Here is a 25,793-nt window from a genome sequence, read left to right as displayed (position 1 = left end):
TCCAGAGGAGCTGGTGCTGCTCACACTTGGTGTGGAGGAGGATTTGTGGGCCAGGGCTAAGTGACAAATGGCTGCTCCTCTCCTCAAACTCAGCTGAGGGATCCCCAGGGACACAGCAGGTGACCTTGGGACAGAGGTTCTGCCTCCCACTGCTTCCACCCTGGGTGCTGGGGAAACTTGGCTCTCCTGCCCCCATCTCTCTTCCCATCTTCCCACTAAACTTCTGTTTTCCCACTCTGGAAGGATGCCAGCTAGAGATATAAAAAGGCTCTCTCTGATCTTGTCTTGCTGAGACAAAATGGATCCTTAATGCATTTTTAAAAAGCAATGGCATGTCCTTACAAGAACTGGTGCTTTTTGGTGGGGTAAGAGCCTGTGTCAGACTTGTGTTTCTGTAGCACTGATGTGTGCATTTGGGGTAGATTACACAGGTGTTGGGGTAAATACCTACCCCAGCCCTCCTGGGGTGTCTCTGGTGTGGTGCCAGTGCTGGGAAATGCTGCACATCTAACCATGGCCTGTTTGAGAGGGCTGCCATCACATAGAGATACATTTATTATTTCTTTTATCAAGCAAATAGTGGCCTTGATGTTTGAGCAGGCTTCCTGTATTCCAGGTCTTCCCACTGCACAAGTCAGGCAAGCTCCCAAATCCAGGGACCGCGGGTTTGGCAGAGCAAAACCTGCCCCAGTGCCTCTCACAGATGTGCCAGAGGAGCATCCTGTAGGTCTCCCGCAGCAGAAGAGTCCTGAGCCCAAAGCAGATCCCTGTTCCACAGTGGAGCTTGGCTGTGGTGCTGGAACATCCCCTCGCTTTAGGGTTCCACACAGAAAGGCCACCAGTGTCCCCACGGAGCCTGTGGAGAGCTGCAGAGATCCCTCCTGGGAGAACTGGGATTTGGAAGGTGCCATTGTGAAGAAAAAGAAAAAGAAACCAAAACAGAGGAGAAACCAGCTGCCGAGAGGGATGGAGTTCTGGGATGAGAAGGGAACAGCCTCCAGAGCTGCCAGGAGCGCTCCCTTTGGGCTGGAGTGGCAGAGCCCCGATGTGTGCCCCGCAACGCCCGCAGCTCGCGGGCAGCTGGCCCCAGGAGGCAGAGCTCTGGATGTGCCAAAGGATGCTAAAATAACAACTGGGACTCATATCCTGGATGAGCAAAATGCCTTCCCCGTGCCAGCCCCAGGACAGCAGGCCCCAAAATCCGGTGTGTTGGATGCCAAACGCAGGGAGGAAGTGAAGGCAGAGGGAATGAGAGATGGCAGCTGGATGCTGGAATCTAAAGGCAAAACCAAAGAGGTTCCCTCACAGCAGGTGGGGGAATCTGCTACAGCAAAGGGACCCACCAAGCCCACAGAGAGAGATTTTCCCAATAAAAATGAGAAGAGGGAGGATAAGGAGTCAAAAGGTGCTGACCTGACGGTCAATCTGAGCAAAACAGAAACTCCCTTAGAGACCAAACCTTTGGAATTGCCCCTTTCCCATAAAAATAAGGAGCCTAAAACCCCATCTCCAGGGTGGGAAGCAGCCAGTGACTCTGTCCATCAGCCTTCCCTGGAAGCAGCAGCCAAGAAAAACTGGGAAGAAAGCAAAGGGCTTGAAAAGGAATCCCCCAAACAGCCTCAACTGGAGGCTGCAGCCATGGAGGACAAGCTCCCTGTGGAGCCAAAGGTAGCTGGAGAAACTAAAACAGGGTCAGAGGGAGGACTGAAGACCCCAACAGATGCTCCTGGAGCTCCTGTTGCAGCCTTAGTTCCACCAAAAGCTGGGGAGGTTCCAGCTGTGCAGGACAGAAGGGCCGAGGGTGTTCCCGATGCTCCCAAGCATCCCACCCCTGGCGAGGCAGGGGGCAGGGGGATGGCAGCAGATTCCCCAGATCCAAACAAAGGGAAAGGATTCACTGCTTCAGAGCAGCAGGCTGGAAAAGATCCCAGCTTTACACCCGGGATGGACAGGCCTAAAAAAAAGCGCAGTGAAGGGAAAGGCAAAAGAATTAAAAGCTTCTCGGAGCAGATGATGCTCTCAGAGGATGGAGGCAAATTCACTGATGGAGGGAGGACGGATGAGGCTGGAAAAGAGGCAGCTTATCTCGAAAATGGCCAGGGTGTTGCTGCCAGAGGACACCCATCAGCCAGCACTGCACAGGCCTGGCCTGCAGACAAGCCCAAAAAAAGAGGCAGCGATGGAAGGAGCAAAAAAGGGGAAAGAAGCTTTTTCCAGCAGCCTTTCCTTGAGAATAAGATGGATGCAGGGAGTTTTCCTGAGGTAGTTGATAAGGTGAAGGAGGGAAGTGGTAAGGGCAGAGAGGAGGGCTGTGGCCCTGCTGGGGGCTTGCAGGAAAACGCAGCTAAAGCACAAAGGCCAATTGAGCTGGGAATGGAGAAACCGAAAGAAAATATTGGGAAAGGTGAAATAGCTGATTTGGGAGCTTTAGACCAAGCTTTGCTGCTGGAGAAGAGCAGAGAGGAAGCCAAAAATCCTGCTCTGGCTGCCACCATCAGCCCAACAAAACAGGGGGATTTGGCTGGGAAGGGCAGAGAGGCCGGAGGTGCTGCCGGCGAATCCGCCGGGCTCAGCTCGGATGTGACAGCGCTGGCAGAGAAACCCAGGAAGAGGAGCAGTGATGGGAGGAGGAAACAGCCTGAGAAAAGTCCCTCCGGGCAGGCAGCTGTCCTGGGTGCTGGGGGGGAAAGCAGCCAGGAGCAGGTGGCTGGAAGCAGGAAGGAAATGAGCTTGGATGAGGAGAAGGGGTCTGGTTTGCAAAGAGAGAGTCTGGCAGAGGAGCTGGGGAAGCCCGAAATCCAGAGTGGCACTGGAAGCTTCTCTGAGCAGCCAAATCTTTCAGGCCATAAAACAGAGACTTCCGAGCCAGAAATAGGCAGTGCTAAAGAAACTTGGCCCATGAGTAAAGGGAAGGAAGCAGATAAATGCCAACCTCCCCCAGAGCACAGGGCAGGGATGCACAGTCCCACCAGGGAACTGGGGGTGGACAAGCCCAAGAGTAAAAGCAGAGATGGGAAGGGCAAAAAGGCTGAGCACAATCCTGAGCTGGGGCCAGGTGACATCCCTGCAGTGGGACAAGTCCAACAAACTCAGTCTGAGAAGGGCAAAGAGAATTGCAGGACTCCAGCAGCACTGCTGGGTCACCTGCCTGATCCTGCCAAGGCACAGGCTCCTGCTGTGCCTCTGGAGCCAGGGAAATCACACATGGGTGGTGAAGAGAAGCACAAAAAGGGAGAGCCTGACCCACAGCAGCTTTTTCTGCTGGAGCATAAAGCAGGAGCAGGGGTGTTCCCTCCTCCTGGCCTGGAGATCGGGGACAAACCTGAGGCAGGAGGTGCCAGTCCTTGCAGCAGGAATAAAAGTCCTATTCCAGAGCATCCAGCAGTGTCAGATCCCAGCCTGGCCCCAGTCACTGAGAGATCTAAAAAGAGGGGTTATGATGGAAGCAGTAAAAAGGCTAAAAATGCCTCCAGGCATTCTGTTCCTCTAGAGGCGAAACCAGACAGGAGTGAAGCACAGCCTCCCGTGGGATCTGGGCTGGAATGTGGGCTGGAAGACACAGATTTTGTAGATGAAAACAGAAATATTAAAAACTTTCCCATTGGCCCTCAAAGGCTTTGGAATAATAAAGGAAATGACTTCAAATGCGTGGCTCAGACCACAGCAGGTGGCCCTGGTGACGTGGGTGATGCTCCCTGCAGCCTCCCAAAGCAGAGGGATGGTGGTGCAGGGACTGGGGGCCTTCCACCACCTCCTCCTCCTCCTCCTCCTCCTCTGGAAGCAGTGGCAGAGAAAAGCAGCAAAGAGCCTAGACCTGGTGCTAAGGAGATGCAGACCCAGAAATCTCGTGAGCAGCCCATCAATCTGGGACACAAAGAACCTGGCAAAGAGGTCTCACAGAAAGATGGGAAAAGCATAGAGGCTGCTTCCCAGGATGGTCAGTCCAAGGACAAAAGTCACCTTTCCCCCGTGGCAAAGGTGGATGATAAAGAAATAAAACCCACCGATAAAAAGCACAACACGGCCAAGGCTCCCCCAGAGCTTCCTCATGAGGTGCCAGATCCAAAACACAGAGCAGCCTCTGGAGCTGCTGAAGGGACGGGGGGACCAGAGGCCACCGTGTCCTGTGCACAGAAGGGCACAGGGGGCATTTCCCCAGCCCCTGCAGCCGTGTGCCAGGCTGTGCCAGGAGCTGGCATGGACAGGAAAGCTGGAGAGGCTGAGCCGGGCGGCGGCACGAGGAGCAAGCAGAGCTCACCCCAAGAGGGGGGCACTGAGCCTGAGGCTGCTGGGTCACATGGCACAGCTGCCCAAACTACCCAAAAATGGCCCAAAGAGAACAAAAAAGATCCCTCTCAGCCTGCAGAGGAGGGCCCTGCTTGTGCTGGCGAGGCTCTCCTGAAGGATGCTCCTCATGGTGGGGAGGCTCTGCTGAGGGACGCTCCGGTGTCAAAGTCTGAGGCAGATAAACCTCAAGGCACAGCCAAAGAAAAGGATTCTCAAGCCAAAACCAAAGAAAAGGATTCTCAAGACACAAATAAAGAAAGAGAAACTCAAGAAACAACTAAAGAAAAGGGAACTCAAGAAATAACTAAAGAAAAGGAATCTCAAGACACAGCCAAAGAAAAGGAATCCCAAGACACGAGTAAAGAAGAGGAATCTCAGGACACAGCTAAAGAAAAGGAGTCTCAAGAAATAACTAAAGAAAAGGAATCCCAAGCCCCAAGTAAAGAAACAGAAGAGGAATGTGAGCAGAAAGCTGTGAAAGAGGCAAAGAAAGACAGAGTGAAGGCAGCAGAGCAGCTCAAGGGCTACATGAGACCCACCAAGGCCCGAGGGGTGCCAGCCCTGGCGGCCAGGCCTGCCCCGGCCAGAGCCATCCCCCGGCAGCCGAGAGCGGCCGCAGCGGCGCGGCCCCGGCCGGACCGAGGTGTGTGAGTGTGCCCAGGGAGCCCGGCAGCAATCCCGGGCTGCTGAGTGTCCCTGCCTTGGCATGAGCCCGAGTGGTCATCCCAGCGTGGCATGAGGGGTGTGTGCTGCTCGGACGGGGCTGCTGGTGCTGCTTGCCTGGCTCACGGTGCTAATTGCCAAAGTTCAGAGCGCTGGCAGCTCGCTCCGAGTTCCAGAGCTCTGCACTGGGTTTGAACCCATCCAGATTGAGTTGTACAAATATTGTGGGGTATTGGAGTGACTTTTGGGTGTGAAGCTGCGTTGGCTTCTTGTCACCTGAGCCTTGCCCTGTGCTGTGACAGTGGTCCCCGTGACCCTGCTCAGGGATGGAGGATTCCAGCGGCAGGGAATGTTCTGGGGCACTGTTGTTTACAGGGTTTGGGTTCATCCCACCTCACACCAACTGCATCCCCTTTTCCTCCTGCAGTTGGTTTGGCTTAAGCCTCCTGGAGCCACTTCCTCCACAAAATGTGTTTCCTTCTGGAATCAAAACCTTTTCCAAAGCAGCTCTAACAAAACAATGGTGGGACTGATGTAAATGTTGAGACGTTATTCCTCTGTGGAGACTTTGGATGGGCTGGTCAGCATCCAGGGCTGGGCCACCCTGGCTGTCCTCCAGGGAACAAGGTCCCTGTGCTCATAGGAAATGAGCTGGAATTCATCCCATAGAACTGAATCAAGTTCTTAGAAATTTTGAAATATGGCTAGAGATGAAATTACAAATATTCTTGTACTTGTGCTCATTCTAAAGCTCCCTCAGAAAGAGCTGACATCTCTGTGAACCCCACTCTGCCGAGATGGGCCAGGAAGTTTATCCCTGCCCTCAGGTGCTCTCCATTTTTGCCTTGTCATCAGGCATGAAAGTTTGTTCCTGTTCTGCGGAGTTTCTTGCTGCCAGTTTGCATGATGCAGCCACTAACTCACCAGACCCCGAGCTCCAGAGTGCCTTAACATGCTGCTCAGGTTTTTGAGAGGTTTTGTAATTCTAATGAGTGTTGCATAACCTGAAGTAGTTCTATTTTAGTGGAAGTGGTGTTCTCTGCATGAACTTGTGCCTGCAGAAGTGATGCTCTTTGGTGCATGATGCAACAGAACAAAGGGAAAGCTGAAGGCAGCATCTTTTACAAATCCAACATTTCTTCAAAGCCTTTCCATTGTCTGCCAGGAGTTTTTGAAAGAAAAGCTCCTCCTGAATATCTTGCACAGGTAACCGTGCACGGATTGGAGGAGTCCTGGCTCAGAGTAGCACTGCAGCCTGTGAGTAAGTTGGCACATACTTCACACCTGGAAGTTGTCCTGACCTGAGTTTTCTCAGGGCTTTGATAACATTCCATTGCTTCCACCCTTTCAACACTGTGGTAGATTCAACAGTTGGTTTGTTGGGGTTTTTAAGAGGAGCTCAGCAGGACCAGCTCTGATCCCCCCAAGCGTGCTGTTCACTGCCCAGGCTCCCCAGGGAATGGGCACAGCTCCAACCCTGCCAGAGCTCCAGGAGCATTTGGACAGTGCTCTCAGGCACAGGGTGGGGTTGTTGGGGTGTCTGTGCAGGGCCAGGGCTTGGATCCTTGTGGGTCCCTCCCAGCTCAGGAGCTTCCATGGTTCCATGACTGAACTTGTTTTGGAACTCTTGGTGCCGTGTTCCCACAGCAGTTTGAGGTGCTTTGCCATCCCAGAATCCCAGGATCATTAAGGTTGGAGTCATGTGCCCAACCTCCACCTTGTCCCCAGAGCACTGAGTGCCCGGCCAGGCCTTCCTGGGACACCTCCAGGGCTGGGGACTCCAAACCTCCCTGGGCAGCCCCTTCCCAGACATCCAGATCCGTGACCAAGGCTTTTATATCCCTTTCCATCCGTGCCTGGCCCTTCATGGAACAGCTGTTCCACGAGCTGCAAACACCCACAAAGCCTGGCTGAATCCCTCAGTTGGCACAAGTGGTGTGGAAGTGCCTGGGGCAGATCGGAGGCCGGAGCAGGGAATTCGCGCATCAGTCGCACCCAGCTGAGCCCAGGAATCGGTGAAGGGAAAGGTGCTGAGATCCCTGGCTGTGGTGAATGTGCTTGTTTACTGACAGGGAATGAGGGAATTGTTCAGCTTGGAGAAGTCCAGCCATTAACCCCAGCACTGCCAAGGCACCACTGAACCACGTTCCCCAGTGCCACATCCACACAATCTTGGACCATTTCCAGGGCTGGTGATTGCAGCACGTCCCTGGGCAGAGCTGCAGGGATCCAGGAGATCACTGTAGAAGTCCAGACGTCACATGGACTGTGTGTCCCCTCCATGTGCCTCTTTGTGCTCCTGTTATGTCACAGTTGGATGCTCAGGGGTTTTGGATTTTTAGCTGTTGCCACACCTTGGCCAGCAGCTCACCCGTGACTGTCAGGCAGGACTGGGAGGCTCATACCCCACACCCGATATCCAACAGGATCCTGGAATGGCTTGGGTTGGGAGGGACCTTAAGGATGACCCAGTGCCACCCCTGCCATGGCAGGGACACCTCCCACTGTCCCAGGCTGCTCCCAGCCCCAATGTCCAGCCTGGCCTTGGGCACTGCCAGGGATCCAGGGGCAGCCCCAGCTGCTCTGGCAATTCCAGCCCAGCCCCTCCCCACCCTCCCAGCCAGCAATTCCCAATTCCCAATCTCCCATCCATCCCTGCCCTCTGGCACTGGGAAGCCATTCCCTGTGTCCTGTCCCTCCATGCCTTGTCCCCAGTCCCTCTCCATCTTTCTTGTTTCCTTCCCCTGGTGGGCAGGCAGTGATTTACTCCCAGATTAAGGCATTTTGGAGGATCTCCTGCTAAAGTTCAGTGATGAAATCTCTTTAGCCAGGCTCCCATGTCCTACACTGTGTGTTCCAGGATAACAGGATGCTTCCCTAAAAACATCAGCTCCTGTCTGTGCTGCTAAATAGGTCCCAGCGTTGTGATACAGCTCCCTCGGGAGTCATGGCAACTGTGATGCTGCAGATTCCTCTCTCTGACGGAAGCTGGATCCATCTCCTGTAAATTAGGCCTTGCACACTTCTGTAATTTTATTTTTTTTCTATTTTTGACTGTGCAGCTTAAGGAACGTTGGCTATGAGGCTGATCATGCAATTTGAATTTAATCCCTTATCCCTCCTTCGGGTTTATTTCAGCTTCTCATTGTTGTTGTTGCCATTGGAAGAACTGCCCCAGAGTCTCCTGGAAAATTATTTTATACCTTTTAATGTCAGGAGGCAGCTGAGCTGATAACAGAAACACAACAGGCATTATCAGCCTTTACAGTGTGACGGAACCTTTGTGTTGCCTCTTGCGTGAATTAAAACTCAAACTGGGAATTAGAGATGACAAGCAGGGTCCTAAATTCTGTACTTCCAAGGGGGTGCCTTGGCTGGGTGCTGGGGAGTGGGTGAGGGGGGAAATGATGGAAGGTTTTCACTCAGCCAGGGTTGGGCTGCTGGATTCCAATGTGCTGCCGGCGTCCCCCTTCCCTCTGCTCCTCAGGCTCTGTTTCAAAGGGACACTTGCAAAAGATATTTTTGTCTTCAATCTGTCCTTGAAGAATAGTCAATTTAAAAAAAAGAAATTAATTTGTTTCGGTGTTTGGGGGCTGTATCCTCTTATGGAATTTGATTTGCATAAGCTGTTCAGCCCAGGGCCAGCTCAGATCCCTGACGCTGCGGGCAGGGAGCTCATTGCACAACCACCCTGTGGTGCAGACAGTCTGCTCCTGAATTACTGCCCCACATGGGGGGCTGGGGGGCCTGCTGGAGTGGTCATCTCATGCCTGGATCCCTCTTTCCCTCCCATCCATCCCCATCCCTGTGGCTGCCTCCTGTCCCCAGCCTGTGCCAGGCTGTCGTGCTGCCCATTGCCACAGTCACCCTGTGGGATGCAGGGCAGATTTCTCAACAGTTTGTGTGCCAACCAAATACATTTAAAAGCAAGAAATGCCCATCCCTGTTTAATGACAGGATTTGCTTTGCTTTTACAGCCACAATGAAGCTCTTGCTGTAAATATTCTCTTTTCCTGCCTGGTTTCCATTATTCTAAGTGGGTCTAGCATTTGCACAGTAACCTTTCATTCATATCATGTTTGTAGTTCTCCTGTGGGACCCCAAACTGTAATTGGGTTTGTCTGACAAGAGTTCATCAGCTGATTAACGTTGTGTTAATCAGGGCAGAGGATGAAGGATGTGCAAGCGCAGCCAGTCATCCTGAGATCATCAGCACAGATGCAGTCGTGGTGGAGGAACTCATAATAACAGAGGGGCTCTAATAATGCTTTTGAAATGCTCAGTGTCATCATATTGCAGCTTGCTCATTAATTAAAGACCTGTTAATTATCCCAGTGGGGTGTGTGAGGGAACTGAACCCCACACGGTGTCACCAGCCAGTTCCTGTCAGTGTTACATGGATTTGTGAGGAGACCTTGGCCATGAGCTGCTTTCCCTGCCTCTGGCCCTGGTGTGAGTTTGGTTCAGCTTGAACAGAAGGTTTTGTGGAGGTGTTGGTTCTGTCCCTGGCTAAAAGCTGAGCTGAGCTGAGCTGAGCTGAGCTTACAGGGTGTTTTTCCAGAGGTGCAGCTCTGCAGTGCTGGGTGCTCAGGGGCCTCTGATCCAGCAGGATCACAGAATTCCTGAGTGGTTTGGGTTGGAAGGGAACTGAATGCTCATCCAGTGCCAGCCCTGCCGTGGCAGGGACACCTCCCACTGTCCCAGGCTGCTCCCAGCCCCAATGTCCAGCCTGGCCTTGGGCACTGCCAGGGATCCAGGGGCAGCCCCAGCTGCTCTGGGCACCCTGTGCCAGGGCCTGCCCACCCTCCCAGCCAGGAATTCCTTCCCAATCTCCCATCTAAATCCACTCTCCTTGTCCTGTCCCATCCTGTAGCTCTGTGTTCTTTCAAGGATTACCCAAACCAGCTGTATCCCAGTGCAGATGCCCCAGTTTTTCCCCAGCTGGTTTCCCACCCCGTTCCACCAGCTCCTGGTTTCTCTCCAGCTGGACGCTGCCGTGCCCATCCCCTCTCCCCCTTGGAGCTGGCACCCACCGTCCTTGGCCGCGGCTTCCTGAGGTTGATTTCCTTCCTTTATTTTATATATCCTTGACACTCGGATTTTCAAGAAAAGCTGGGAGCGAAACAAATCCACTTCTGGCTGCAGATTCTGCCAGGCTGAGACTGCTGACCACATTTCCGTAGTGGTGCTGTTTAACTTGCAGGGGAAATCTGAATTCCAAGCCTCTTTTCTTGGCTGATGTTGCCAGTCTGTGGCTTGTGCATCATTCAGTGAACTTTGTGTTGCCTCTTCTCGGTTTCCACTATCAAATAACCCCACAATAAGCAAATACTGAGTTGGAAACACTCTGTGTTTGATTTCTGGTTTTGGCTGATCTCTGATTTTTGATGTAAATTCTAAAGCAGGATTTGATCTGTAAATGACCCGTCCTATAAAACATGAGGCTGTGTTTAAGGTTTGTACTACTCCACACCTTTGCCATGTTAAGCTGATGGTCAGAATCCTAAATATTCCAGTTTTATCCTTTGGCCTGGCTTCTTGCAGCCTGTGGGAAGAAGTGAAGCATGAGTTGAGCAGGGGTGTCAGGCTGGTTCCACAGGCTGAGCAGCACAGCCCATGTGTGTGTGTGTGTGTGTGTGAGCACACGGGGCAGGGGCTGTGTAAATCACAGTTTCCTGGACACACAGAGCGTGTCCTCATGGTTCTGGTTGCTCTGATAGCTGTTCTTGGTAATAACTCTTAATTAGAGACCACACCAACAGCGCTGGCATGGAGGAGCTCATCATCCTGGAAAGTGATGTTGCCTTAGAAACCAGTGCAAGAGGCTGCACAGAAATGATTGTGTTAGATTAAAGCAAAAAAAAACCCCAGAGCATTAACAGGGATAAGTAATAGCTTCGGGAGTGAAGCAAAAATAGAAGCACTAGGCTGATTCATCTGCTGAGGCTGGGAGGCTGCAGATTGGGTACCAGAGCTGACGTGGGATGTAGTGATCTCCACCCACTCCGGAGACTGGTGCAGCCCAGTTCCACCTGGAACAGCCCAGGGAGGGCACAGGCATCCCTTGGGGATGGCTGCCCTTGGAAAAGGATCAAAAAAGCATCCCAGTAGATCCTAATGGCTGCAGAGGTGGTTGGTGCTGGGACTGAGACCTGTGCTGGGCGTGCTCAGCATCCCGGACTGGCTCATTTCTGTCAGCTCTTCCTGCAGGGAAGGACTGGATGAAATGAGGATGAAAGGAGGTGAACAGGCAAAATAGACCCTTCCTCCTCGTGACCAGGCTGCTCTCACCTTTGGGAGGGAGTGGGGAGCTTCAGGCAGTGGGGGAAGCTCCACATCCAGAAGCTGGACCGGGGCCTGATTTACAGGATCTTGTAATGCTGTTGCTGCTCCTGCCTGACATGAAAGGTGGTGGAGAGCCCAAGGGAGTGGGAAACCCCAGATTTGGTACCTGAAGAGTGTGAAATCTTCCTCCAAGTTGAACTGAGGGTGAAAGTAGTGGTTGGGGCTCCTTTGAGAGTGTCTGACTCCCCCTTCCAACCCAGCTCCGCTCCAGTGAGACCCTCCCTTGTCTGAGTTACCTCTCAAAGTCTGCCCAAGTCTGTATTCTGAACATCCTCCCACCCTTTCTGGCTCATCTTCATTGACCAGTTTGCCTTTTAGTTCTTCAGAGAATTGAAGGTTTATAAGAATGTAAAGGATCAACAGGGACCAAAGCTCTGGTGGGAGAGCTGCTGGCCATGGCTTGCGAGGGACCATTGCTGGCCTTGCACAACCACTGTGGCACAGCTTCAGAATATTCATAAATGGAAATGAAAAGAAATGAACTGGGTAGAAGATAGAGGCCAGGGCACTGGAACTGGGAAGGGATCTGGGAGCAGCATGCTGTGGGCAGGAGGAAGCTGTTGGAAAGCTCTCAGTGTATGAACTCTGCATTACCTCCATTAATGTCCTGAGAGATTAAATGCTGGATGGCTTTGGAGATTTTTCATAGCTAAGCATTCTCCTGCTTCTGAGTATCCCAGGTATTGACTGTGGTTCATTTCCTGCATTAGAAGATGTTATTTAATAAAGCAGCACCGGGGGCTGTACACTGACATGGAGTCAGGCGTTTCTTTCCAGTGATGCAAATCCCTTCCATGATCCCGGGCTCTGAAGTACCAGCCCCGAAATCAAAGAGGGTTTTCTCCTCTGTTAGAAATGGTAAATGTTTGCTTTTTTAAAAAAAAATTCAAATAAAAGGCTCCTAGGTGGTTTCAGAGAGCTTTACAGGGCTGTCCTCACTCCGAGGGAAGTGCTTTAAGGGATCTCTGATGGATTGAGATTTCCTGTAAAAAAATCTTGGTTTGGATTGAGTGAGCAATGGAGGAATAACAGTAATTACACAGGATTAGAGGAACTCAAGGCCTGCCAGATTGGGGAGCACAGTCAGTACTTTCAGAGTGAGCAAGTGCTTGCAAACATTAGTCCTACATCAGTGAGGAGGGAGAGCACGAGCCGTGAGCTGAGAGCCCGTTTCCTACAGCAAGACACCTCGGAATATTTTAGAGCAGAGAAAAATTGTTGAGGCTCTTTGAGAAGTGAAGGTTGTGGGTGGAACTATTCTGGTTAATTAGAGGCTGTCAGGAAAGATTCATATAACTTACAGTTCCTTAGTCATTGTTTTTAAATATAGCAGTGCCTTAAATCCCAAGCTTAAATACAAGCAGATAAATGTGTGGATTGTAGCATTTCTCACAGCAGGTTCAATTCAGGGGGCGTTGTGGAACTTGCAGGCTCTGGGTGTAAAAATACATTTCTCTCAGTTCAGCTCGAGCAGGGGAGGCCTTTTCCATGAGCTCTGAGGACATTTTCTCCGGGGTGGAGTGTGTCGCTATCCGGGATGGTCGGTGTGCTGCGACCCTGGTTCAGAAAGCAAAATCTGCCTCAGTCAAGGATTAAGCTGCACCAGACACTTAAGAATAAAAGCTGAATCTGCAGTTTGGTGCTAATGCAGCCTCTGAGCAACCTCCAGCCCAATTTAACCAGGGAATTGGTGTCCAAATCAGGACTCCCAGATGGAGAAGCTCTGGGGAGGCCTGGAGCAGAGGTGGCTGAGTAGGGCACGTCAGAGGTGGGTGAGGCTGGGTTGGGGTGGATCAACACAAAGTGTGCAATGCTGGTGTGAATGAAGTGTGACAGAAAAAACCCACCTGCAACCGGGAAAACAAGCAATGAAGTTCATATTTTTGGCAACTGGGGCACAGGTTTGGCTTGGCTGGTGAATTCTGTGGACCCCAAGAGGCAGCTGTTTCAAAACATAGATATATGGGATAAAAATTAGCTAAAAATATTGTAAGATATGTTCATGTTCAAAAAAATATAATTAAAATGGATCTTGCAGTATTTGAGACTCCAGGACGTTTCCAAACATGTCCCATCCCGTCCTTTTCATCTTTGTCCTCTTGCTTATGGGAGTGATCCAGTTTGTGAATTGTGAAATCCTCATTACAGCAGGACTTGTGATCACTGTTGACTCCAGAAGAATATATTAAAATTCACAGAAAACAAAGCCCTTGTGCTGAAAGAGCTCATTCTGCAGTGTGCTTTCAGGGCTGGGCTGGGGGGGGCCGTGTTTTGGTTTTGTTTGCGGGGGGAATTGCTGACCTTGGTTCCTTCGTGTTCTTGGAATGGCTCATCAGCAGGAATTGATACTGATAAAAGCATCGATCACAGCCGAGCTTGGCAGAGCAAAAGGAGAGGGCGAAATCCCCCCAAATGTGTCGGGACCCCCCAAAGGCTGCTCACAGCAAAACCCTTCCCCTGAGCTGATTAAACCCACGCCAGCCTCAGCCCAGGGCCCGGCGTTCGCACTCCCCAAGTGAATTCCTGAGGATTTTCCACAAAAGGATGCAACCTGCCGGTTTCTTTTGAACTAGTGGCTGGCTGCAGTAAGTGAAGGCGACGGCGCAGGGGGTGGGGAGGACGGGGTTTGTCACGAATACCGGGGGCACGCTGTGTCGTCACGGCAGCGAGCCCGGCGCGCCGAGCGCTGCAGCCGCCGAGGCAGCCGAGCCGCCGCGATGTCCCTCTCCAACCAGCAGCCAGCCCCGCTCTCCGAGTACAGCCCGCTGGGCAAGGGCAAGAGCCCCGAGAGCTTCCCGGCAGCCTTCCACCGCATGGAGTCCCCGAAAGACTTCGGCAAAACCGAATTCGAGTGGCAGAGGACCGAGGGGAAGCTTAATGAGATTGGCTTGAACGTGAACTCGGGGGGACCGATTAAGGACGGGCTCGTTAAGAACGCCGGTTTCACGGATGAGGACAAGCTCTGCTTCTTTGAGGGAAAACTAGACAAAGAGCTAAAAATAGCTCAGAAAGACAAAAGAGAAATTGAGGTGCCGGGCAAGAAATACCAGGCGGCTGCAGGTCACCTTGAGAGCTGGTCCTTGATTTCGGAAACCTTTCCTTCTGCAGAAGGGAACTTCGCGAACCCTAAAGCGACCGATTTTCTCGTGGGACAGGCAGCGGCCGAAAAACCCGGTCCTGGTCTGGGTAAAAATGAAGCCATCACCGACCAAGAGAAAGCCGTGGGTAAAGCTGGGATGGAGACCAAATGCCAGGCAGAGCCAAAGCTGCCCCATCTATCCGTGTCGGAGAGCGATCCCAGCAAATATATGAAGGAGCAGGAAATCAGTGTCTGGAACCCCAATTTCCACCCTATCCTGCCGGACGATTTGGGGTCTAAAGAAGCGGCCGTGAAAAAAGATGGAGCTCCCGGCTATTGTGTCCTCGGGGTGGTTAATGACAACTACGGGCAGAGCGGGCTCTCTTCCCCCACTCCCGCACCCAAAGCAGCCCCTCCGACCACCACCGTGGAGCTGGCCCAGGATGAGTCCAAAAGCAGTGACCTGAGCGAGAGCCCCGAGATGGAGGAGGAGATGGAAGAGCAGCTGGGCTGTGAGGGCAGTTTGCTGGCCAGGGCTGCCCACCAGAGGAAGGCGATGAGGCGTGCGATGTCAGAGTGCTCTCACTTGTCGGTGCCCCTAACCCTTAACCTGGCCGATAAATACCCTGAGCCGGTGCTTAGAGAAGACGCCGCCACTGGGCTGCTCTCTCCTAATAGCAGCCTGACCCAGAGCCGCAGCCCCACGGCCGGCAAGCCGAGCGCCCCGATGAAGAGGTCACTGACGGTGGCCGAGGAGCAGGCGGCCGTGGCCGGCCCCGCAGCCCCGCCGAGCCCGGCCGTGCCCGGCGCCGCCGCGCAGCCCCCGGCCCCGCCGCACGAGGAGCCGGCGGCCAAGAAGCGAGAGGAGTGGAACGGCAGCAACTCGCTCAAGAAAGAGCTGGGCAGCCCGAGCGCGTTCCACAGCAAGCTGGAGCAGATCCCCGAGCTCGGCAGCCAGGACAAAGAGCGGCAGGAGGCGGCGGGCAAGAGGGACAAGAGGAACGGCACCGATGGAGCGGCGGGGCTCGGTGCTCCCAAAAGCAAAGGCGCCGAGCTGGAAGCCGGCAAAACGGCTCCTCTGGAAAGAAAAGAAATCGAGGTCAGCAGTGTGCAGAGCTCTCCGTCTCCCAAGCAAGGAGATTTACCACGTGATGGTATGTTACTAATTTTTACCTCTGGGCAGTGAGCGGACAGGAGCCGGGAAGCGCCGAGTGACTTTATAGAGCCCGGAGGCGCAGGGCGGGCGGAGGGTGCACCTGGGAGACCGGCACCGGCCGTACTCGGCAGTCAGAACAAAGGACGGGCTTTTACACACATAAAAATGGAGGGGAAATGGGAAAAATTTATTGCCTGGCTGGTTGCACAGCATCTGGTGCAGCGGCAGCTGTTAATGGCTTGTTGGGATGCTGCTCGTGAGCAGTGGCATCCACAGGGGTCTGCACCGGTCTCCCCCTGGGTACCCTCCTGCCACACCTTCCCCGAGCAGAGGTACCCCCTGATCACGAGCTGTATTGTGAGAGCAGGGTGATATCAAAGTTAAAACCTTTCAGCCCATGCCAGAAAAATCTGCGGATCGTGCTTTTCCCGTAAGCTTCTGGCACCTTTTGCTGTTTCTGTTCGAGGGGCAGCACTAGAGTGATGGGTGGAATGATTTATGGAGTTAAGCTCTTGCCGGTGCTGAAATTCAAAGTGGAATTTCCCCGTCATTTTCTGGAAGCTCTTTCCCAAACCCCCCGTTTGAATGGAGCCGTTCCCATTCCAAGGGTCAATAGCAGCTTGTTGTATTCTGTGGGGTTTGTTGTTTCAATAGTGCTGTGGTGTATGAGGTCACTCTTCCCGGATTTAAAATCTGTGAGAAGAGTAGTTAATCTTTGTTCTCCTGCCTGGAACAACATCTCTGTGTCCCCCTTGCCAGCCCCAGCCAGCAATAAACCTGCTTTTTTGCCCAGATTTTGGATGCGAGGACGGTGTTTGTGCTTTGTCTGTCACCCGCATTAACGAGAGGAGAGAAAATGTGTCAGGGGATAAAGACAAAAGATTTGCATGAGAATTTTTGCATCCTTTTGTAGCCAGCTGGTTTGTCAGACCCTCCGAGGACTGATGTAAAACGGGAGCTGTCACGTTGTTGTGGGAGGTGGGGGTAAGACACAGGTGTGCAGGGGGGTGAGCTCCTTGGCTAGAGCCCCAAAACACTTGGGGTGAGCTGAGCCCTCTGAGCGGGGCAGGGCAGCCCTGAGGGGCTGTGCTCGCAGAGCCATGGATTTGTTCTCCTCTGGGTTTGTGGTGTGTGAGTGACACCCCCTGGTCACTCGGGTGGCTCTCGCTGCCCGCGCCGGGCTCTGGTCATCGCCCTTCTTCAGCCAGCGGTCACTCATCACTGCTGTGCCTAATTAGAGTTCTGCTTTCTCTAATTATTTCTCTAAGGTTCTTCAGTTTCCAGTCTCGTGTTTGGGTAGCTGTGGAACAAGGTTTGGGCAGTACAAACTCGCCTCTGTGCTCTGCCAATGTGTCTCAGCTTTTCAGTGAACCACAGAATCCCAGGATGGGCTGGGTTGGAGGAACCTTAAAGCTCATCCCATTCACCTCCTGCCATGGGCAGGGACACTTTCTCGTATCCCAGGTTGCTCCAAGCCCTGTCCAGCCTGGCCTGGGACACTCCCAGGGATCCAGGGGTGTTGAGGATGGGGAGATTCTTCCCTTTCCATCCTCTCAGTGTTTCCTGGTTCCTCATGGTCGACTCGAGGGACAGATTTTGAGGAGCTTGGGCAGCCGTGACTGAAGTGGTGGCAGCACGTCAGGAGTGCAGCCCTGGCTCCTCGGAGCCTGAGCAGAGCTGTCAGCTCCTGGCAGGCAGGTGGGGGCCACCAGCTCCCCTGTGGTGGTCACAGGGAGGTCTTGGCTGGAGTCAGGGTTGGACAGGACACCTGGGGGTGTTCCCTTGGGCTCAGGTCAGACCCTCATGTTCCGTGTTCACCTGCGCTCGATTTTGTACCTAAACATTAGAGGGTCATCAGTCGTCATGGGAACTGAAACATGGCAGGAGTAAAGAGATGTTGGCAGCAGATGTGGAACAGAAAAAACCCAGAATGACTGTATTTGTGCACACCTTTCATGTCAGGGTGTTCTCGGGGTGGTGGGGTTTGCCATCACCTTTCCTGTCACAGATTTTTGGGGGTTTGCTGACATCTTTCATAGCCATAGGGGTTTTGTGGTGGTATGGGGCTGATGACACTGTTCTTGTCCCAGGTATTTTGGGGTTTGATGACACCTTTCATGTCACAGAGTTTCAGGGGTTTGCTGACACTTTCCATGTCCCAGTTTTTTTTGGGTGGTGGGATTTGCCGACGCCTGCCCTGACACCGAGATTTAACTACAACAAGACAAATCAGCAACAAGGTTCATATTTTGGGCAACTGGGAGGCCCAGTTTGGCTTGGCTGGTGAATTCTGTCCAGCTCAAGGGGCAGTTGTTTGAAAGCACAGCTCTGTGGGATCTTTAAATCAGACAAACATTTAAAACCTCATTTGAAGTGGATTGACATGTTTTCCCCAGAGGGGCTGAGCATCAGTGATGGAAAGGTCACTGAGATGGGACTGCTCCGAGTGTTCTGGCTGGGTTATGTTTTGCAGATGGTTTATTCACATTGCCAAGGGTTTTTTAGCATTTGGTTTAAAATTGCTCTCACAATCTTTATTTTAAAAGCTTGTTTGTCATCCTTATAACCACGGATCTGGGTGAGCTGATAGAGAGACAACTGAGCTGGCAGAGCTCTCACAGGCATGAATATCATAGAATTTTGACTTATTTTCTACTCTTCGTAATTTTTACTCTTTTAATCTCTGGATTTATCCTCTTCTGCAGTAAATGCAACTAAATGTTTTCTATATGTGCAGTTTAGAGGATTTTCAGAATGCAAGAGAAACCAGACAGGAATTCCTCAGATGTCCCTGAAAAGCTTTCAAACTTTCTGTGCTGAGGATTTTTCCCTCTCCCCTGTTAACCAGCAGAGAGGTGGTTATAGTAAAAATATCTCCCCCGAGCAGGCAGTGCTGGCTGGAAGGTGGGGCAGATGCTAAATCCATCCTTTGCCTTTCATTCACGGCCCAGTCCCGTATCCTGAGATCCTTGTCAGCCTCCCCTGCCTCATCGTGGCACTCACCTTGCAGGTCTCCATCCAGTCATGAGGCAAAGTGACCAATGGATCCATTTTATCTGACAGAAAGGTTTTTCCTGCTTTTTGTTAATCCCTCTTTTTTTCTGCCTGTTCTGTCTGTTCACACTGACCTCGGCGCTCACGTCTGGGGTAACAAATTTTGTCACTTACACCTTTTTTCATCCTAAAAATACTTTAAACAATTGTGCAGCCTGATTCCAGTCATTTGTATGGTATCTCCACCTAAAGCAGACTTCCTTGGTTCTGCCCACCCAGGGCTGTGGGATTTTTTGCTAAATATCTGCTCCTCCGGCGTTCTTTTAAGGCGATGTAGAATTGCACATAAGCCCTTTCTTCCTTGCAGACAGGTGGGTGTTGGTGTGATCACAGAATCCCAGGATGGTTTGACTGGAAGGGACCTTAAACCCCATCTGGTGATGGCACATTTAGTTTAATTTTAGTTTCATTTCCTTTAACAACCACCCCGAAGGCGCTCCCGGTCAAGCCCCTCTCGTGCCCACAGCGGGTATTTTAAGGCAGGAGATCCTGGCTGCAGATTACTCCTGATCAGAGCTGAGTCCCAGGACCTGCCCAGCTCCCTCAGTTCCTCAGGAATCCGATCTCCCTGAACAAGTGGTTGTGTTGTTCCCAGCACCAAGGACAGGTTTGACCCCGTTCATGGTTGAGTGTTGTGTGATTTGCTGGCATTTGTGTGTGCCCAGTGTCACCTCCAGAGGTGTCACTGCCATAAGCGATGTCCTTCACCACTGCTGCCTTCACCTTCCTCCTTCTCTCGCTTCCTTGGCATCTCCCTGGAATGTTCTCTGCTCTGAAGCACCAGGAATTCCAGGCTGGGTCTGTCACACCCAACACCAGCTCAGTGTTTGCATCAGGAAACCATCCTGGGTTTCCAACTCAGATGTCTTCATAATCCATAAGCAAAGTCCAGCATAACTTCCAGCTCTCCTGAAGGATTTTTTTTTCCAGCAGAACGCTGTGGTTTAGATGAGAACAGAATCCAAGACAGCAGTGAGGGTGTGAGAGCCCCGGCCTCAGGCTTGCACTGATTAAAGTTGGTGATGGGGTTGGGAGTGTCAGCCCCAGCTCCCTGTAAGGAACCAGCAGTGCAGTGCTGGTGCTGGGGGCTCACAGGTCCTCACCACAGGAAGTCGTGTTTGTAGTAGGGAAGAAAAGACAGGAATGGATTGCAGCTGCTCTGTGCCTGCTTGGAGTTGGGGGAGACTGAGCAACCTGACCTGGGAGTCGTTGGCTCATTAGTGACACCTTTGTGCTTAAGTGTTCCGAGGCAGGACTGTCTGTATTTTGCATTTTGAACAGTGTGGAACAACAGTTTTATGCCTTCAGACACTGAAAAGCTGGAAAGGGACTTTGGACAAAGGCCTGGAGGGACAGGACCCAGGGAATGGCTTCCCACTGCCAGAGGGCAGGGATGGGTGGGATATTGGGAATTGGGAATTGTTCCCTGGGAGGGTGGGCAGGCCCTGGCACAGGGTGCCCAGAGCAGCTGGGGCTGCCCCTGGATCCCTGGCAGTGCCCAAGGCCAGGCTGGACATTGGGGCTGGGAGCAGCCTGGGCCAGTGGGAGGTGTCCCTGCCATGGCGGGGGTGGCACTGGATGATCCTTAAGGCCCCTCCCAACCCAAACCAGCCTTGGAATCTCTGAATTCCATTAAATGCCCTGGGTGTCCCCTGGCCCAAGCACTGCCCAAGCTCAAGTGGCCACCTGGAGATGCTCTGAGGTTTCACCAACGTTCAGCTTTAGGGCCAGGCTGAAACAGGAATTCAGGCCCTGTTTGTTCCCTGCCCCTCACTGGATATCCTGCCCAAGGAGCTCCAGTTCAGTTGTGGTTTTCTGGTGGGATCACTTTGATCGCACAGGGGAGGTGTTACTTGGAGCAGCTGCTTAGTTCCAGTTCATGCCCTGCTGGATAAACGTGGGAAGTGCTTTAGGTTGTTCTAGAAGAACAAGTTCTGATTTAGGATTTCCCTTGCTGGGATAAAAATAGAGTCTTAACAATCCTGGAGCCTTAGGTTTACAAATGCAGGCGAAGAGGACATCTGGTTTCTTCTCAGTTCTTGATAATGAAGGAAAATGTACACGATGATTGAGTTGCATTTGGTGCCAAATAAAATGCTGAGCCCTCTGTATTTGGGTCAAGCAGGAGATGTTGATTTAGCCTTTTCTGGAGAGGAGGAAGCAGCTCAGGGTTGTATTTCTGCCCAAATGAAGATTTGTTGTATTTGTAAACACTTTTTTATAAGAGCCTTACACAAAAAGGCTTTGTTTGAGGGTGGGTTTGGGGATGCAGCCACTCCTTCAGGGTGCTGATGGATGAGGAAGGAGCTGGTGCCTCTCCATGGTTCCACATGGGCAGGTTTTGTTCCAGGGGTTGTTTACGTTCGAGAGGGAGAGCCAAGGCAAGGCTGGTCATTGCCTTATTGCTTAATCTATTTTCTTAATGGATTTTCAGCTGATGACTCTAATCCCGATGAGAATTATGGAGCTGTTTCATTGAATGATGTTTTAGTTCAGCTTAGCCTGCTAAATATCCCTTGCTGGGGATCTGGGGATGATGCCTGGCCTGGTTCACGTTGGGATGCAGCTGCGGCTCCCTGCGGAGCCACGGCCGGGGGCAAGGCAGGTGACACAGGGACCTGCTGGGAGGGGACAGCATTTAGGTGGTACAGGCTCAGGTATCCGTGGAAATGCTCGTTTTTTAGAGGGAGAAAGGAATGATAAAGTCATGGAATATCCTGAGCTGGGAGGGACCCACAGGGATCATCGATCCAACCCCTGGCCCTGCCCAGACCCCCCTACAACCCCACCCTGGGCACCCCTGGCAGCGCTGTCCCAACGCTCCTGGAGCTCTGGCAGCCTCGGGGCCGTGCCCATTCCCTGGGGAGCCTGGGCAGTGCCCAGCAGCCTCTGGATGGGACACAAGGTGCAACAGTCCCAAAAAGCAGTGCGGGGTTACAGATCCTTGCCTACCACGGTGCCAGAAAACAGGAGCACTTCCCAAGATCTGTTCTGCCAGGGTCTTCCTTTTGGCATGGAGGGTGGGTTTCTGGGAATGCTTGCTCTTGCCTAAGCTGCTGGTTGGTGTTTGAGGCTTTGCTTCTGAGTCCTGTGGTTTATAAAAGAACAGTGCAGTAACACAGTTTAACTTTGAAAAGATCCTCCTGGGTACACTTCTGTAAGTGCTTTTTCCTCACTTTACTTCTTCAGGGAACACAAACAGCAAAGCTTTTCAGATTTCGTGCCTGTTTGGGTTTTTCACACACACTTGCAGCTTTTGTGAGAGCTGTTACACAAAACTGAAGGGCTCTGGGAGGCCGCAGGTTTGTGTTTGCTCCCTCCTGGGTTCAGCTCAGCATCACCTCACACGAGCTGGGACTCTGGTGCACTGGATTTGTAGGGTGTAGGTGGCATAAGGATGCTTTTATGTGGCTTTCCTCCAGCAAGTGGAGTTGTAGGAACTCGGAGAGAGAACAAAAATAGAAAGAACTGTCAATGTATAAATCCTTATGTTTGAAAGAGGGAAAGGTCAGGTTAAGATATGTGGAAAAAATTCCTGGCTGTGAGGGTGGGGAGGCCCTGGCAGAGGGTACCCCTGGATCCCTGGCAGTGCCCAAGGCCAGGCTGGACACTGGGGCTTGGAGCAGCCTGGGGCAGTGGAAGGTGCCCCTGCCCATGGCAGGAGGCTGATGATCCTTAAGGTCTCTCCATCCCAAACCATTCTGGGATTCCGTGACTCCGTGATTCCATGTGCTTGGCTTTGAGTACAGTGTGTCAGTCCACACCTCGTCCTCCAAAGGCTCTCTAGAATGAGAGGTGTGATAAATAAAACATCGTAGTGGAGGAGCTCGTACAAGCAGTGGCCAAATGAGACTCCTTAGCCTGGAAGAAGGAACATGCAGAGGGAGGTGGTTGTGGTTGCTGTCTGAAAAGTCATCAGCGACAGGGGAGTTGTGAACAAGAGGAGACAGTTCTGTTTTTCCAGGATAAGAATATGGGTCAGCAAACGAAAATAGCAGCAGCAGCTGAAAGCAAACCATGCTGGGTGACTTGTGAGAGATTGCAGCAAAGCTGTAAAACAGCTTCTGCCAGGAATTTGAGAGCTGTGAGATTTTAGCTTTTTCCTTTTTTTACCAGGAGGGTAATCAGATATTGTAGGAGAAGCCCCCAGATGTGGAATCTCCATCTCTGGAGATGGTCAGAATAAGATTGAATACACCCTGAGCAGTCTGGTGCAATTGGAGGGGGGGATTGGGGTAAGTGACCTCCCCTCATCGCTTCCACCCTGCGTTGTCCTGTTATTCCAGTGGGAAATGACTGCATGTGCTGCAGAGCTGTTGGACAGGCAGGTGGTTTCCAGACTGGAATTCACAAGATGGGCAGAGATATTTTTTTTTTTTGAGGAGTGGGTGGGATGGGTTTTTTCTCCTTCTGGTTAGGAATTCTATTTATAGTTACCCATAATCAGGATTTGGCTCCAGGAGAGCAGTGGAGGAGTGGTGGGTGTGGTGGGCACCCCCTCTCTGCAGCTGTGACAGGAGTCACTTAGGCTGGACTGGTTTAACCCCGGCCCAAAGCCTCGTGGAGGCAGAGGGGGCTGTTCCAGGGCCGGCCAGGTGTGTCCCTCCCAGGTGTGAGTCTCTGTGCATGGAGACTTCAGAGTCTCTTTGGGCTCCCTCCTGCCTGTGACTGCTCAGTGTTCTGTGTCACCTGAGGGATGTCCCTGCAGCTGGGCTGCTGAGGTCACAGGGGTCCAGAATGGCTTGGGTTGGAGGATCATTCAATTCCAACCCTCTGCCATGGCAGGGACACCTCCCACTGTCCCAGGCTGCTCCCAGCCCCAATGTCCAGCCTGGCCTTGGGCACTGCCAGGGATCCAGGGGCAGCCCCAGCTGCTCTGGGCACCCTGTGCCAGGGCCTGCCCACCCTCCCAGCCAGGAATTCCTTCCCAATCTCCCATCCATCCCTGCCCTCTGGCAGTGGGGAGCAATGCCCACTTCTTCCCCAGAAGGGCTGTCTGGCCCTGGCACAGCTGCCCAGGGCAGGGGTGGAGTCCCCATTGCTGGAGGGATTTAAAAGCCATTGTGGATGTGACACCTGGGGACATGGGGCAGGGGTGGCCTTGGCAGTGCTGGGGATGGTTGGACTCCATGGTCTGAGAGGGCTTTCCCAACCTCAGCAGTCCCTGGACTGACTTGCAGGATGTGCTCAGAGGCTCCTGGGGATGTTGTTCTGCTGAGCTGTGTTAGAACTGTGCAGAGGCCTTTGGAGAGAGGCTCAGTGTCCAAGCAGGGAAGTTTTAAGGAAATAAGGCACAGACTGTTCAGTGTTGAGCCTGGGGGCACCTTTGGCCTTCACACAGCTGGTAAAGGAGCTGTTCTACTCTGTTCTTTTTGGGGAAAAAAAAGACCCTTAAAGCCATTGCCTCACCCACTTGGACTGTGTTGTGTCAGGTTCCATCTCTTCTAAAGGTACCCTCAGCTGCTGGTAGGAGCCACCAGGAGAGTGGCAGCGAGTAGAGAAGTGAGAGTTGAAGGATAAAACACGTTAAGAGTCTCCTCAGGCCCCAGAGTTCCCATTCCAGGGGGCTGCCAACACCCCGGGTCCCTGCAGGAGCCGTCCCCGCTCCGTGGCTGCCCCACGCGCTCCGTGTGCGTCACCGACCCAGGCTTGGCTCCGGGAGGCACAGATCCCTCATTAGTGGGGTTTGGTGGCTCACTCTGCTGGAACAAGGCAAACCTATGAGTTACATTTCCATCCTTTCTCAGATGTGCAGGGAGACTGTTGTTCCCTTTAGCACAGGAGCTGAATCTTGCTTTCCTGGGTGTAGTTCTGGCACAGATGATCTCGTTATTTATTCAGAAAAATAACCACTGCTGATTTATTCTGAGTCTTGTTCCCTCCGACTCCAGTTCCATCCAAACCCCGCATGCTGTTGTTCGCTGGGTCCTTCATCCAGCCATGGCAAGTACCTGGTTTCTGGTGGCAAATTTATTTTAAAATTGGGCTTTTTAACTTGTTGGCTTCACTGGGGCTTTGCCAAACGTAGATTTGGTGCTTTGGGCTCTGTAGGTGGTCCTGGCTGAGTGTTCTACAGCTCAGGGTTGGGTTGGCCAAGCTCACACTGCACCGAGCGCTCCGGCACGGATGGATCCACGTGGGATAAATCCAGGGTGTGCCACCTACAGCTGGTGTGGGCCTTGGGCTGCTCAGCTCCCTCCTCACAGGAGCCTGGGAGAGCTGGGTGTAGGCTGGGAATGTGGCCTGGGAAGCGCTTGGAGCTGGCCACGGAGCACAGCCAGCACGGGGCTCCAGCAGCAAGAGGGTCAGACACTGGCGTGGGGCTTTTCCAGGGAATGCTGCTGAGTTTGAGCCCATGGAGCGTCCCTGGAAGACTCTTGGTGCTGCTGTTACAGAAGACCAAAGACCACTTAGGAAGGAGTTTGCTCCTTCCTCACTGGTGCCTGTAAAACCCCAAACAAAATCCTGGAGTTTGTGGGTTTGGGGGTTATTGTGGAGTCATTTGTTCTCACTGGTGGACTTAAATACAGAATTCCAGGCTGGTTTGGGTTGGGAGGGACCTTAAAGCCCATCCAGTGCCACCCCTGCCATGGGCAGGGACACCTCCCACTGGCCCAGGCTGCTCCAGCCCCAATGTCCAGCCTGGCCTTGGGCACTGCCAGGGATCCAGGGGCAGCCCCAGCTGCTCTGGGCACCCTGTGCCAGTGTCTCACCAGTGATAGGAATAATTTCTTGCAGTGTTGCTCTTGGAAATTGTTGAGACATCCTGAAAAGTGTGGTTTTCACCATTAAAAAGGTGTTTAGTGAGTCAGGAATGGTGAGGAAAGGGGATGAGGATGGATGCACTGAGCAGCACGCTGCCATCGCAGCGAGGAGCAGTGGAGAGAACATTCCTGATGGCAGGGCTATGCCTTGGAGATATCAGTGGGAGATGCCAGATGGGAATGTCCTTCCCTGTGTCCTTGAAGCCCCTTTCCCTCGGGAGCGATTCCGTTCTGGTGCTGACTCAGCTGGGCCGGATGAGCCGCACGAGGAGCCGGAGGAGCCGCTCGGGGCACAGCAGCCCCGGACACAGCTCCAACAAAATGCCTTTGAAATATCTTTCAGGGGGTTGTTGCTGTGCTTGGGGGAGCAAGCAAACTGAAAAGTCTCTTAAATAATTCTTGCAGCCTAATGAACAAATTTGATTAAGGTTTGGCAGCTTTTCCT

The 25,793-nt window shown here is 52.6% G+C and overlaps 1 protein-coding gene across 13 annotated transcripts in view; it reads left to right on the top strand.

Annotated features, from left to right (window-relative positions):
* MAP4 (microtubule associated protein 4) overlaps window positions 1–25,793 on the top strand; it is a 153,023-nt gene that overhangs the window by 97,606 nt on the left and 29,624 nt on the right. For 4 of the 13 annotated variants that reach the window (XM_048295974.1, XM_048296036.1, XM_048295871.1 and 1 more), the window contains one exon: window positions 617–4,953. The exons of 7 other annotated variants lie outside the window; for them this stretch is intronic. In XM_048295974.1, coding sequence (XP_048151931.1) covers window positions 617–4,938 — 4,322 coding nt within the window. In that variant the 3' untranslated portion in view covers window positions 4,939–4,953. Of the gene's footprint in view, window positions 1–616; window positions 5,195–13,935; window positions 15,529–25,793 lie in introns of those variants that run through there. 2 more of the 13 variants (XM_048296115.1, XM_048296741.1) reach the window with 2 other exon arrangements.

This window comes from Corvus hawaiiensis, chromosome 1 (assembly GCF_020740725.1).
Source record: "Corvus hawaiiensis isolate bCorHaw1 chromosome 1, bCorHaw1.pri.cur, whole genome shotgun sequence".
NCBI classification, from domain to species: domain Eukaryota; kingdom Metazoa; phylum Chordata; class Aves; order Passeriformes; family Corvidae; genus Corvus; species Corvus hawaiiensis.
Note: the sequence above shows the minus strand (reverse complement) of the source record. Positions and strands in the feature narration are given on the sequence as shown.